This window comes from Heptranchias perlo, chromosome 22 (genome assembly GCF_035084215.1).
Source record: "Heptranchias perlo isolate sHepPer1 chromosome 22, sHepPer1.hap1, whole genome shotgun sequence".
NCBI lineage: Eukaryota > Metazoa > Chordata > Chondrichthyes > Hexanchiformes > Hexanchidae > Heptranchias > Heptranchias perlo.
Genome location: NC_090346.1, coordinates 48,001,306 through 48,016,320, shown reverse-complemented (window position 1 = coordinate 48,016,320; position 15,015 = coordinate 48,001,306). Strand labels below are relative to the sequence as shown.

At 46.9% G+C, this 15,015-nt stretch overlaps 2 protein-coding genes across 2 annotated transcripts in view; one reads left to right on the top strand and one right to left on the bottom strand.

Moving 5' to 3' along the window:
* Nucleotides 1-3,343, top strand: part of daglb (diacylglycerol lipase, beta) — a 45,553-nt gene extending 42,210 nt beyond the window's left edge. The window contains exon 15 of the mRNA XM_068003515.1: nt 2-3,343. Within this exon, the coding sequence (XP_067859616.1) occupies nt 2-200 (199 nt within the window). The 3' untranslated portion in view covers nt 201-3,343. The remainder of the gene's footprint in view (nt 1) is intronic.
* Nucleotides 3,344-4,157: 814 nt separating this feature from the next.
* LOC137340768 (ras-related C3 botulinum toxin substrate 1) overlaps nt 4,158-15,015 on the bottom strand; it is an 11,412-nt gene continuing 554 nt past the window's right edge. Inside the window, exons 2-6 of the mRNA XM_068003517.1 lie at nt 13,647-13,718; nt 12,353-12,470; nt 10,013-10,075; nt 8,516-8,675; nt 4,158-5,913 (exon numbers count right to left, since the gene is read on the bottom strand). Coding sequence (XP_067859618.1) covers nt 5,783-5,913; nt 8,516-8,675; nt 10,013-10,075; nt 12,353-12,470; nt 13,647-13,718 — 544 coding nt within the window. The 3' untranslated portion in view covers nt 4,158-5,782. The remainder of the gene's footprint in view (nt 5,914-8,515; nt 8,676-10,012; nt 10,076-12,352; nt 12,471-13,646; nt 13,719-15,015) is intronic.

Genomic DNA, 15,015 nt, shown 5'->3' with positions numbered 1-15,015 from the left:
GTTTCTGCTTTTCTCAAGAGACGTACCATGCAGTGTGGTGTGAAGCATCGACCTTCAGCAGCATTCTCAGCAGTCCCAAGATGCTGACCGATCACTTTCCGAATATTGTATTCAAAGTCCTCAAAGACCTGACACGAGACGCACCTTTCATCCTCTGTCCAACACTTCATACTGCACCGGGTGAGACAGCTGCAGTATAAACATCGGTACGCGCTGCAGGGCTGGCTCATCACTGGGACCCAACACGTCGAATGGGACCTCTCGGGCAAGTTCACCCACCGACTGTTTGGCACCATCTACGCGCGTCCAGGAAAAGGGCCGTAACACGGGGGTTGCCCTGGGCCATGTGTTTGATCGACACGACACAGTCGTTGGATCCATTAATCGAGCGTGACTGTTTGAGCTTAAACGGCCATTACCCGTGCTGCTGGGGCACTGCCATTTGCATTTAGAATATTTTTTCTTCTTGTCGCTCTTCAATTTCCTTTTTTTTTATATATAAAAGAACAAACTGGTACTCGAGGGGAAAAGAACAAACTGGTACTCGAGGGGGAAAGAACAGGTTCACTTTAGACAATGTGATGGCTCCCATTGATTAATGAGAATATTTCATGCCATCGTATTAACCTCATTCTCTCCTGAAGATTGTAGCATCAGTGCTGGGTATGAGGTTCAAGATCTCTTCCAATAAGGACCCGCTGGGTCTCCCGGTCTAAAATATTTAATGCACTTTCCTTTGCGCTGTGTCAAAATGGAGTTTATTTTGGTTTTATGTGGAATTGTTTAAATTGTATAATTCTGAATGAGTAAAATCATATTGTACCAGCAGCACAGCTGAAGTATATATTCCTCATTCAGGACCATAGAGTTACGCCTAGATTGATTCGTTCTGCGATTCTAGCAGGCATGTGTCCTGGGCGTCAGATGGGGAGTGAGACACGAGCTCCCTGGCCCCAGCGCTACCCTGTAGGATTAGTCTGTTTACTCCGCAGGTACAAGATCCTTTAAAATGAGGCCAAACCTTTGGACGGCAAACAAATGTCTACTGACTGCTTACCCGGAATTTCTCAGGCCTGTTTTCTTTGGGTCAGTGCCACAAGCATTGAAAGTTGATGGGATTTGTCCCCAAGGTAGCTCTAACTTACAAGGTCTACTGTACATTGGCAGAACCTTGATGTACCGTGTCCTCCCCCAAGTTTGCCATTGACTGACGAGCCTTTACAGGGTGATGATCCTGCCACCGATCATGAAACTGAGAATTAGGCCTCACTCACTTGATACGTGTATGCACAGGGCTTACAGGGATCTATCAACATGTAGCCAAGTCTAGCGGGCAGGTTTTGTCAACAGGAGGGCTACCCAACTGTGGGTTGGTGGCAAAAGTAGACCACAGCCCTTTTTATTATCATTTCCCCCCCCCCCCCCCCCATCCCTTATTAAAGATGTGCTGCAACAGTTGGGGACTCCACACACCTTAGATCCTTCAGGTCCGTTTGTCGGCTGGTGTTGCTATTTTAACATCACTCCCGTGGGAACCGCAGCAACAACTGTCGTAATTACCCTTTAATGGACAAGGTTTTTTTTTAGGGGGAGTGTGGCCAGTGAGGATTCCACTGTAATTTTGAATCAAAACGACAAACCTTGCACCCTGAGGGCATAGGGTTGCGTATCATTCAGAGATTGAAGTTGACCCTACAAGTAAGACCCCTGTAGTGGAGCCAAAATACCAGCTCCGAGGGCAGATCTCTCATGTGCAGCAGTTAAAGCTAGAGAGCGAGTCTTGGTAAGTTTGTGAAGATTACTCTGGCCTCTTTTCGCATTCTATCATTTGGAGCCTAATTGAGCAATACCAGGAAGCCATCGTGCAATAAGGTGACTGACCCTTCACCTCATTCCCGAGTTCCTTTGCTGACAGGCAATAGGGTAGAATGCATTCTACCATCCACTGACTCACCTGTTGCTTGGCCACGTGCTAGACTTGGGCCTTTGAGTCACAGGGAATGAATAACTGCCTAAACTTTAGAAGATGGTTAATGTGGGTGATGTAATGGCTTAAAACTCTACAGGCAACCAGAGAGTAAATTTAATGCACCACTTCTGACTGGCTTGGTGACAGATAAAATCACAAACCACATGAACCTGAGCAACAACTTTTATAAGAAGCTTTATGGGGCAGGGTGGGGACAGGCAGGGGGACACAGACTCTATCCAAATATCAAATCAAATATGGTTGATCAATAAAGACTTGCCTTTAGTTTCAGCTCATAATGAACTTTTGCAATTTTATGCTGTCGGCCTTGTTTGTGAACTGGTCAAAATGTCCACAGCCGAAGGTGGTTATCCCTTACCTCCTGTGACAGGGACAGGAAATCTCTTCTGTGGCCTTTGAAGTCCTGGCTCTCTGGTGCCAGGAGGCTGAAAGCCTTGCCTTGCAAGACCAATAAGGAGGCATCAAGAATGACTTGTTTGCTCATTTTGATTGTCATTTGCACCACCCCAGGAATCAGGAGACAGTAGGAACGCATATAGAAACCTGGGTGTTCGTTGGTGCCAGTGTGATGGTACTGAGCAGGTCCTGAGGTTTGTAGGACACAGGAATAGGAGACCATGCATCTTACTGCCCATAGCTGATGTCATTCTTATTATGTGTGACAATCATCTGTTACAAAAGACTTCTCTGGTGGGTGGAAGACAGCATGTCATTCGAAGAATGGAGACAACCTTACATGGTCGGTAATCTATCTTAGTGCTGCTGTGTTTTGTAGTCACTTTGTACTTAATTTTATTTCTTTGGCTTATGTGTTTCTTTTACAGTACTTGGTTGATGTTTGCTGCGCAGGTCTGTCTCAGCGGGTAGTGGTCACATCTGCGCTGATAAGTTTCTATCCTTTTTTTGACTTTATATTTCTTATTCTGTCATTGCTAAGCACAACCACTTGCTATGAAAGGGAGCCTTGGGAACGAAACAGAATAGAAGCTGGGACTCTGAACTGTGCTCATGTCGGTGCATTGAAGCAGTGACCGTATTAAGCTCATTTTGCACACTCTGGTGTTATCATTTTCAATTTCTAAGTTTCTCAAGGGGTTGCTCTTAAATTATTTAATTGCAAGTTAGAATCCCAGCAGAGGAAACAAAGTGGATAATCATGTCAGGTACTGTTTTTTTTAATAAACCTGGGTAATTGTTTCTCAGGATGTGTAGGTGGTTGATTAGTTTAGTCACTAGTTACATACCAATAGATGTATGTGTCTATTTCTATAAATATCTAATGTATTTTAAGTTCTGTGCTGCAAGGCTCTAGCTAATGTACAAAATAAAAGTATTTCTAAACTTGTTTCTTAATACGTTGAAGTTGGTTTGTTACTTTCTTTACACTATGAAAGCTCTTGGGTTAGAGTGTATTTGCCAGTTTTCCCTTCTATCCTGCAAGCATTGACTTTCAAGGGTAATCTTGCCCCAGTTGCTGGCAGTCCTCCAATACTTTATTCAAGTGACCCGTCTTTGTATGAGCTCAGATAGCGAGTATCAGCAGCCCTTTAGAAACCGGAAATAAAACTCAGTGCAGCTGTCACTGTCTATTCCTCGACTACTAACCATTGCCGGAGCTGGAGCTGTGGTGGAGTTTTGAGAATTTAAAAAAAGGAGCTGCACATATCAAAAGCTGTGTGCTGCTGAGATGGTCCAGCCCCAAATTTAACCACTACTACCGTACGCTCTGAAAACTTGCCGACGGTAGCTATTACTTTAGAGTGTAACAACATTTTGTTTATTTAACCTGTCAATCAGCTCTTCAAACAGGGGTACAAGTCACCCAGATTACACCACTCCACCAATCCCAGCTAGCAGCAATTATATATATATATTAGAGATCACAATCAACTCAAGTTCTGGGACAAGAGCAATTTTTGCCACCTTAGAAAAAAATTGTTGCCTGGTCTGGAACATTCAGGCTATTTATAAACCCCATCACTCCCCTGATTCAGGCCAGGGATCAAAAGGACATTCCCCAGTACACTGACCCATGAAGGGTGTGCTTTTGTACAAAACCTTAATCCAAAAGCAAGCAAAAAAAAACCCTCCATTTTAAACTTTTCCTGCTGGATTATTAAACAGAAGCACTGGCCGACAGTACAGTCACATGCAGATCGCTAACCAATCAGCGTATTCACCATTTATTTAAATCACAGTAAATATTAAACAGTAATTATGAATGCAAGCAGACTGTTCCTCTTTCTCCAACATTTTAACACTTGTTTTTAAAAAAAGCAGATTCATTTGTTTGTCTGAACAGTCCCACCCCCTGTTGGATTCTGCTGTTCCAAAATAGATGAGCAACATGCATAGAACATAACCTTTAGAAAAATTAAGTAGAAAATACATTGGGATTATGTACATTTTAGATAAGGCGTCTATGGTAGAATTGAACAGAGCACGAGAACAGGTGAGGAGTTAATGGCCACATGCAGGATTTGGTTGTGTTTGGTTTTTAAGGCTTCCCAAGTTGAAACTAAACAGGAGAGAGGGGATTTTAGAGGTTTAAATTAACACCGTTTGAGACAGGAAAGGAGGGATTAAAAACTCAGAATAAAATGCTCTTTACTGAAGGGAGTTAAGTCAAACATTTATCAAAATTTAGCAACACCAGTCCTGCTAATTATGTCCCACTTTGTGAAATAACTTTGATTGTGTTCAAAACTTAAGAAATGACACTTCCAATATGACTTCATGTTAAAATTTACTATTTAAAAAAGAAAATCTTTAGTTGCATACAGCTGAGAGAATAACCATTTCAGAAACATACAAACAGTATGTTACATATAAATCCCTTAAAGATATAAAGTGTTAGGACCCAGTTAATGCCTTCAATGAACCAGTCTATTTTGCCCCAAATTCCTGAATCTACTCCCGCCACATCAATACTCCCTTCCACCTGTTGTCGCACCTGTACTTTAAACATGCAACAGTCAGCACAGAGATCCATCAAAAATCAAGCATCTGTTCCCCCCACCCCTCTCTATACCAGTCTGAGAATACTAAAACTGCCAGTTCAATGCCAGTTGTTAACTGTATCTCCATCAAACTAGAGCACATTCTAGTTTTATTAGTAATTTGCTTAGACTTGCAATGTGTCAGTTTTAAGTTTAGATACATAGCAGCAGACATGATTAACTCTTTTGCACTTAACGTTTACATCAATAAATCATCTGCGTCATCTTCGAGCTAGCAAGGTACTGCGGCGAGTGTATAGTGTACTATAGTAAAAACATGGCCAACTAGAGCTGTTCCAAGTCATATATCTCTAACCATTTCAACACTGCGAGTTAAATGCAGCTCTTGTCCCTTAGCAGTTTAAACCGTTGAGTTAATTTGCAGCTAGTCTATGATGTCTGGGAGTAGGTCCTATGCTAATTGTAAGGTTAAAGTTCTGGAAAGGTTGTAAACAGTACCAGATGACAGAAGGTGTGATACCTTCTGCGTATTTAGTGTTTGTAGTGCAGTCTTTAGTTACAGTGGATAATTTGGCAACAACTTAAATACAATTGAGGAGTGTAAACAGGCAATGGGAGAATGTAGGGAGGGAACAGAAAGTCAGTAGGACCTATAATTGATACTTTCATTACATATTAAACATCTCAAAAAATTAGAAGGTAGATGCGTTCAATAGCGCTGCATAGAGGGATTCTAAAAGGAGAGAGGAAAGTAATTACAATGCAGGGAAAAATATTGGCATGTTTGAATCGAAGCTCTGTGGACCCGGTAAAAGCTGACAGGAGGAAGGATTTACAAAAGGAAACATTTTCTCTTCTTCTTCTTTACGGGAATAGGACAGAGAACCGCTCGGATTGCTTCATCGAACACGGTCTTAAGGCCTCTCTGTGTTAGTGCCGAGCATTCCAAGTACTTCACCGAACCTGTGGGGGCAAAAACAAATTAAAAATCACAGCCTCAAAATTAAAAGCTTTTCTTTAAGTGAGTCAGGGGTTATTTGTGTCTCTGTAAATTGCAGTTAGTCAGTCTTCTCACAACCAAAAAACGTTTCCCAGCTGTTGTCACTGGACAGTGATCAGGAATCACTGCTGATACGGCCCCTCGAGCCTGCTCCGCCATTCTATCAGATCATGGCTGATCTTCAACCTCAACTCCAATTTCCTGCCCAATCCCCAATTCCCTTAGATCCTAGTCTTGAACATACTCAATGACTCAGCATCCACAGCCCTCTGGGGTAGAGAATTCCAAGGATTCACAACTGAGTAAAGAAATTCCTCATCTCAGTCTTAAATGGCCGACCCCTTATCCTGGAACTATGCCCTGTAGTTCTAGACTCTCCAGACAGGAGAAACAATCTTTCAGCATCTACCCTGTGAAGCCCTCTCAATCTTATGTTTCAATGAGATCACCTCTCATTCTTCTATAGGCCCATTCTACTCAACTCATCCTCATAGGACAACTCTCTCATCCCAGGGTATTAATCTAGTGAACCTTCATTGCACCGCCTCTAAGGCAAGTATATCCTTCCTTAGATAAGGAGACCAAAACTGTGCGTAGTACTCCAGGTGAGGTTTCACCAAAGCCCTGTACAATTGTAGTAAGACTTCCTTACTCTTGACTCCAACCCCCTTGCAAAAAAGGCCAACATGCCATTTGCTTTCCTAATTGCTTGCTGTACCTGCATGCTGACTTTGTGTTTCATATACAAGGACACCCAAATCCCTCTGCACACCAACATTTAATAGTTTCTCACCATTCAAAAAATATTCTGTTTTTCTATTCTTCCTACCAAAGTGAATAACCTCACATTTCCCCACATTATACTCCATCTGCCACCTTCTTGCCCACTCGCTTAACCTGTCTATATCCCTTTGCAGACTTTGTGTCCTCCTCACAGCTTACTTTCCCACCTAGCTTTGTATCAGCAGCAAACTTGGACACGTTTTACACTCGGTCCCTTCATTTAAATCATTAATATAGATTGTAAATAGCTGAGGCCCAAGCACCGATCCTTGCGGCACCCCACTAGTTACAGCCTGCCAGCCTGAAAACGACCCCTTTATCCCTACTCTCTGTTTTCTGTCCTTTAACCAATCCTCTATCCATGCTAACATATTACCCCCAACCCCATGAGCCCTTACCTTATGTACCAATCTTTTGTGTGGCACCTTATCGAATGCCTTTTGAAAATCCAAATATACGACATTCACTGGTTCCCCTTTATCTACCCTGCTGCCACGCCTGGAACACATGGCGCCGAGCTCAGAGAGCGCGGCAGGGCCTCTGAAGGATTTGAACACAAGGATGAGACCTTGGGGGACTCCAGAGGTAACGGTGCGGGGGCGGGAAGAGAAGCCATTGCAGGTGATTCTCTGGCTACGACTGAAGAGATAATAGTGGAACAAAGCAAGGGCGCTCCAACTCAGCTGGACAATGGAGGAGAGGTGATGGGGAAGGATGGTGTGGTTAACCGGCTACTGAAATAAAGATGAGGAGGGCCAGTGCACCACGGCCAGAGTCACAGAGGATCTCACTATTGACTTTGATTAGGGTCAAAGCCTGATCGGAGGGGATCAAACGTGGAGTTGGGGGGGAAAGATGGCCGACAGGTACAGAGCCGACGAAGAGCAGCATTGCCTTCTACTCCACAGCTGCAGATAACTCTCAGTCTTTTGGAATATAGGAGACAGCTGTTGGGAATTGCAAGCAACACAAAATGCACAGTGCCTCCTCTTCACTCCTACAGCTGCCCTGCCAGTTGGGTTCTGTGTATCTATGAATTGCTGCTCATCCTCCTCCCTTCGCTCCTTCTCTTCCTCATTCAAAAAGAGAGATCACAAGATAACTGTAGATGAACAAGGCCATTTGACTCGCCTTAAATCAAGCGTTGATCTCCCTGTGTGAAGAATGATTTCTTGATATCATCCCTACATTTGAATCTGTTGTTTTCTCCGACACGGACGATCCTCCTGCCCACAGGACGTCAGTAGCTCCCTCGGTGACCAGCAAGTGAACAAGGGAGTGAAGGTGTGTTCTGAGCAGCAGACTGTTCATAACTTCCTCTGACATAAGGGCCTGGACTTTCCTTATGAAAACCACCCACTTCTGGGTGATGGTCTGGCAAGTGAAGTGGGGCAGAGCCCCTCAGCACAAACTCCGCACCAGAACTGGCCACCTCAATTCCTGCCATGATTTCCCTCCCACGGCCGCTCTGTGGCCCTGATTTTGTGGTTTGGGTGGGGGGGGGGGGGGGGGGAGGGAGGGGAGGAATGGCTAAACGTAGGCACACCGGGGTGTGAATGGCTAAACGTAGGCACACCGGGGTGTGAATGGCTAAACGTAGGCACACCGGGGTGTGAATGGCTAAACGTAGGCACACCGGGGTGTGATTCCGGAACACGGATTTGACCCCGTGCCTGCCGAGGGGAAGTCGCGTCACATTTAGCAACAATCTGGAAACGACTTATTTCGGGTCTGCAGACCACGAGAATGCAAGTTAACAGGAAGAAGGGAGGAAGTTCGTACCGATCTCTTTCGCCATGGCGAGGCCCTGGGGGTAGGTGATGGGAGTCAGTTTCTTTTCCCTCAGTTTTTCAATCGTGTCCTTGTCATCTCGCAGATCAAGCTTGGTGCCCACCAGGATGATGGGTGTATTTGGACAATGGTGCCTCACTTCAGGATACCACTAGGAGAAAAGACAGTGATTATATAAGGTGCAATTCCACACCTTCACACAAAACAACCCTTTTAAACTGAATTCCGCAATGCGTTCAACACCGTCCTTCCCCCTCAGGCAGAGGGTCCCAGGTATGTCGAGACAGAAGATATTAAGCAATCCCTCAGTGAAAGGAGTTTGACAACCCACATCAGGCTGCCCATCATTCACAGTCCAGTCCCACATATCCTCGTTAGCACTGGTCAGGCAGGACTGCAGGTATAGCAAGGGGCAGTCGATTACATTGCATTCATTGTAACATAGAGCATTTCCTAAGGAGCTTTTGTCACTGGAAAACATGAACAAGAGAGAGCAACTAGAGATATATTAAAGATTATATAAATAGACAGGCCACTGGGTATAAAACAGACAAGGAAAAGAAACGAGAGAAAAACAGTGAAAGAAACCAGCGACAACCTGGGAATTCAGTTTCAGAATCTGAGTGATCAGCCAGTTTAATTGGATGTCGGCCGTTCGCACAGTCCCATTGTCTGAGTGCCTGTTCAATTTGGATCCTCCCTCCCCCCCACTATTTTTAAAAGGGACGTGCATTTATATAGCGCCTTTCATGACCTCAGGGCGTCCCAAAGCGCTTTACAGCCAAAGAGGAACTGTTGAAGTGTAGTCACTGTTGTTGGAAACGTAGCAGCCAATTTAGAATCATAGAAAAGTTACAGCACGGAAGGAGGCCATTCGGCCCATCGAGTCCACGCCAGCTCCACGCAAGAGCAAGATTTCCACACAGCAAAGAAATAAATGACCAGATCATCTGTTTTTTTTTTAAAAAAGTGACGTTAGTGCCACAAACTATTTCGAGGCTGCCCGAACTCTCTGTTCAGGATCTTTACGGCCAGTGGAGGTGAACTTTCATCCCATCAGTCCGGGCTGGATTTCAACCCAGGTCTTAAGAGGTAAAAGTCCAGCCTCTAACTCACTGCAACACCCAGTGCCACTGTCATATGTATTAGTTGGAAGCACATTATAAAACTGGTATTCCCCCTGTGGATGGATGGGATTCCTAAGTAATAGGACCAGTGCAAGATGCCAAGAACAACTGACAGATCTAAATCAAAATAAAATCAGCACAGCACCGACCTCACATGTCGTGTGGGTCACAGTAAGTGAATAGAATAGAATTCCTTGTAGAGTTGGGTCAATTTCTAAGTGTTCACTTTTTCACTTTCCAAACTCCAGTACAGGTCTCACATTTTAAATTGAGGTGGCATCAATCGAAGGCCATCAGTTGAATCTGAAACAAGACTGCGACGAACTACTTCACTGCATTTCTTTATTGAGCTGTTGCTTACCTTAGCGCGGACATTTTCAAAGGACGCTGGGCTGACCAGTGAGAAGCAGATTAGAAACACGTCCTGCAGAAGAGCAAGAAAAGGCATTACTGTTGGTTGTTAAAACTTCCACCGTTTATATGCCCTTCCTGCCCCCCCCACCGAGCCCCCACATTTCCTGCAGCCACTCACAACCCTCTAGTATCTCTCAAGTGGCCATTCATGTGTCAGCGAAGAGTATCTTCAGGCTATTGGGTGAAACATCACAGCCGAATCTAATCGTGAGCCGACATGAAACAATCACTCGTGAACTTTATGGCTGTTTGACAATAATTAAGTCGCCAGGTGTCTAGAGACAGTCTACGATGAACACCCCTTCCCAGCAGCAGCAATCGTTCAAGAAAGGAAGACTTGCATTTCTTTCACCTCAGGATGTCCCAAAGTGCTTTATAGCCAATGAACACTAAGTGTAGACACTGCTGTAATGCAGGAAATGCAGCAGCCAATTTGCACACAGCAAGGAGATAAGTGACCAGGTAACCTGTTTTAGTGATGTTGGTTGAGGGAAGAACGCCCCTGTTCTTCTTTGAAATAGTGACGTGGGATCTTTTACACCCTCCCGATCGGGCAGACAGGACCTCGGTTTAACGTCTCATCTGAAAGACGGCACCTCCGACAATGCAGCACTCCCTCAGTACTGCACTGGAAGTGTCAGCCTAGATTATGTGCTCAAGTCTCTGGTGTGGGACTTAACCCACAACCTTTTAACTCAGATGCGAGAGAGAGCTGCCCACTGAGTCACGGCTGACAGGAACCCTGATTGTTTTTTCTCCCCTCCCTAGCCTGGGGATACCGAGGTAAATTGGAGTGTCGTCACCACTAAGACTAAGATCAGCCCATAGACCAGGCAGTACATTCCCCATCGACCCATCCTTCATTTTACAGTCGTGGGTGAATTGAAGTTACTAATCTAAACGCTGGTGAAGTGTATAAAAAGATACAAGCACAAAGCCAAGTTGTACTTGTCCTAAAAACAAACAATGCAGCCAGTCTCTGGAACTATGTCTCCTTACAAAGGAATGGAACTGGAGCTGCAAGTTACAACACGGCATTGTGACTTTCCAGAATGCAACTCAGCTGCCCGACAGCACCAAACCCCTTCCAGGCAATGCGTCATACGCAAAGGACCAAAAGGAAAGGAAAGCCAATCCACAGTCACACCTCGCCCATCCTAGAAGGATTGCTGTGCACACAGCAACTTGCATTTATAAAGCGCCTTAGTAAAACATCCCAAGACGCTTCACAGGAGCGATTACCAAACTATGTTTGACACCGGGCCACAAGAGGAGATATTCGGACAGGTGACCAAAAGTTCGGTCACCATAGGTTTTAAGGAGGGTCTTATAGGAGGAAAGAGAGGTAGAGAGGCAGAGGGGTTTGGGGAGGGAATTCCAGAGCCTTGAGCCTAAATAGCTGAAGGCACGGCCGCCAATGGTGGGGGCAATGAAAATCGGGGATGCACAAGAGGCAAGAATTGGAGGAGCGCAGAGATCTCGGAGGGTTTGTAGGACTGGAGGAGGTTACAGAGATAGGGAGGGGCGAGGCCATGGATGGAACTGAACACAAGGATGAGAATTTTAAAATCGAGACAGGGCCGGACCAGGAACTAATGTAGGTCAGTGAGCACAGTGGGTGATGGGTGAACGGGACTTGGTGCGATTCAGGATACAAGGACACTGTACCAGTCATCAAGAAAAAATGAACTGAGTGCTGGTAACCACAGATCAGTTTCCTCCTTGCTATGGAGAAATAAGTACGAGGGGAAATCCTACATTACTGCTCATGTTTACTTCCAGTCTTTAAGCATCGGGTTAACTCCTCCTGTAGTTACATTCCCCGTCATTAGTAATCCATTATTTGTTCAGGAACCATGCGGAATGTAAACACAATGTTTAAAAGATGATAGGGCAGAGAACGAAACTGGAATGTGGAAAGTCAAGGGTTGAATGATCAGAACCCAGCTCCTTTAAACCGTCTTCCGCTCAGGTCACGAGAACCAATAACTCTCCTTTGCCCCATTTCATCCCCAACATTTGCGCCCCTCCTCTGCTTCACTCCACCTCCCTCAACATCAACCACCTGCATTTATATAGCGCTCTTAACGTAGTAAAACATCCCAAGGCGCTTCACAGGAGTGATCAGACAAAATCTGACACTGAGCCACACCCCCGCCCCATCTCTGCTACACCCCACCCCCCCAGACACTCGCGTCCCACCCCTGCTTTCCCCATTATTTCTGCCCCTTAACTCTCAAGACAACACTCCAGTCGCTGCTGCTTGGGACAGACGCACAATACTCACTGTTTGAGGGTAGGAAAGCGGACGCAACCGGTCGTAATCTTCCTGCCCGGCCGTGTCCCAAAGGCCCAGGTTCACAGGCTTCCCATCAACCATCACATTGGCGGAATAGTTGTCAAAGCTGCAGAAAGAGCGAAGTTTTTAAACCTGCAAAAAGGCGCCCAAAAGAGCAGCTTCACCGTGCACTGTTACTGGACCTCGTCTTCACTTAGCCGTCTATTTACTGCATAAAGTATCAGAATTAAACCCCAACTGCGATAAAAACACAAGTCTCTATTAGTGAAAGCTGTGGAACGTAACCTGGTTGCAGACTGTCCATATCACATACGTGTAGAGTCACTTGCACCGTGGCCAGTGCACTCCCCCTCCAACCTCACACCCCTCCTCTGCTCCACTTTGCCCCCTCCCCCCGGCACCCAATCCCCCCTCCCCCCTCCCCCCAATCCCCCTCCCCCTCGGCACCCAATCCCCCTCCCCCTCGGCACCCAATCCCCCTCCCCCTCGGCACCCAATCCCCCTCCCCCTCGGCACCCAATCCCCCTCCCCCTCGGCACCCAATCCCCATCCACCTCCCCCTCCCCCCCGGCACCCAATCCCCATCCCCCTCCCCCCCGGCACCCAATCCCCATCCCCCTCCCCCCCGGCACCCAATCCCCATCCCCCTCCCCCCCGGCACCCAATCCCCATCCCCCTCCCCCCCGGCACCCAATCCCCATCCCCCTCCCCCCCGGCACCCAATCCCCATCCCCCTCCCCCCCGGCACCCAATCCCCATCCCCCTCCCCCCCGGCACCCAATCCCCATCCCCCTCCCCCTCCCCCCCGGCACCCAATCCCCATCCCCCTCCCCCTCCCCCCCGGCACCCAATCCCCATCCCCCTCCCCCTCCCCCCCGGCACCCAATCCCCATCCCCCTCCCCCTCCCCCCCGGCTCCCAATCCCCATCCCCCTCCCCCTCCCCCCCGGCTCCCAATCCCCATCCCCCTCCCCCTCCCCCCCGGCACCCAATCCCCCTCCCCCTCCCCCTCCCAATCCCCCTCCTTCCTCCTCTGCTCCGACCCCAACACCTGCACCCCTCCTCCACTCCACTTTCCCCCTTACTCCTGCCCCTTAATGTCACCGTTTCCCATCGCTGCGTTGTCCCCACTTGCGTCAGTCTCCGCTCCCGCTCCAATTTGTATCCAGTAAAGAAACAATTCCAGCTCCAACATTCTGCCGCAACAGGAAAGGTTTGTGTTGTTACTAAAAACCCCCCCGGTGCCCAAACCCAGATAAATAAAATGTGGTCTGATTACTCACACAGTGGGGATGTATTCCCCGGGGAAGGCATTGGTCGTATAGCTGATGAGCAGGCAGGTTTTCCCCACCGCGCTGTAGGGAAAGAAAAGATTGGAGTTAGACAGTACTGCCCCCCAGTCACCACATCCATGGCTTGTTGTTTGCTCCGACAGTGGTTACTGAAACAGAGACACACATCCGCGCATGACTTCATCGGGTCTAAACCATACGCTGCTTGATTTAGCAGCAGAAGCGAGGCCAGTTCCAAGAACTTTAGTTGAGAGAACTTTAAAAATAGACACCCCACATAAAGTAGGTTTTATCACGGAGAGTGAGCACGGGGCAGAAACATGGGAGGGTTAATCGCACAGTGACTCTACAAACAGCAGAATCAGTCCTGGTCCTGTCACAGTGAGAGATAGTCAGGCCCACTTTAAAAATTGAAGTGATCCAGTAACAGTGGTCGATAGTGCTGGGGAAGGGAGTGTTGGGAGAGAGAGAGAGAGAGAGAGCGAGCAGGGAGAGAGAGAGAAAGAGAAAGATCTTTTATCTTACAAAGCCCATCTGTGCAAGAGATCAAACAGCCAAGGGCCCCCAGAGCCTATCCCTGTGCTGCTGTTCACGTTGAAACACATGATGAATTCGAGCTCACACTTCCCTCGTCTCGTGCCCCCCACAAGTGTGAGGTACCACAGAGGAAAAAATACACCTCTGTGCCCCCACACTGCCCCGGTGCAGGCAATGAAATCGGTCCACTGATTTTTTTTTTTAAATTACACAATCGTGCTTTCAAAACGCAGCTCTTTGAAGATTTTACCCCACCTGCCGCTTCAGAATCCTCTTGAAATGAGGATGAGATGACAAGGTTATGCAGTTGTAATTTATCATTTGCAAATCTAGCATTCAATCACCAACCGCCCCAGTCAAAACCAGCTCCATCTCAGCTAGAAAGCGAGAAAAATATTTTTGAGTCCATTCAACAACAACTTGCATTTATATAGCGCCTAAAACATTGTGAAACATCCCAAGGTGCTTCACAGGAGTGATTATCAATCAAAATTTGACAAAGGAGATTTTAGGACAGGTGAACAAAAGCTTGGTCAAAGAGATAGGTTTTAAGGAGCGTCTTAAAGGAGGAGAGAGGGGCGGAGAGGTTTAGGGAGGGAATTCCAGAGCTTGGGGCCTAGGCAGCTGAAGGCACGGCCGCCAATGGTGGAGCGATGGGAGTGGGGAATTCCCACTAACTGTCCATGCAGTAAGAAACTGGCTGTATTTGACATGGGGACGTAACAACTAGCAATAGCAACTCCACACTCAGGGTTGGCAACGCCTGATCTTTTACTGCGTTAGCAAGTCTCCAGTGTTAACCTACGTCTGGGGGCACAGGGAC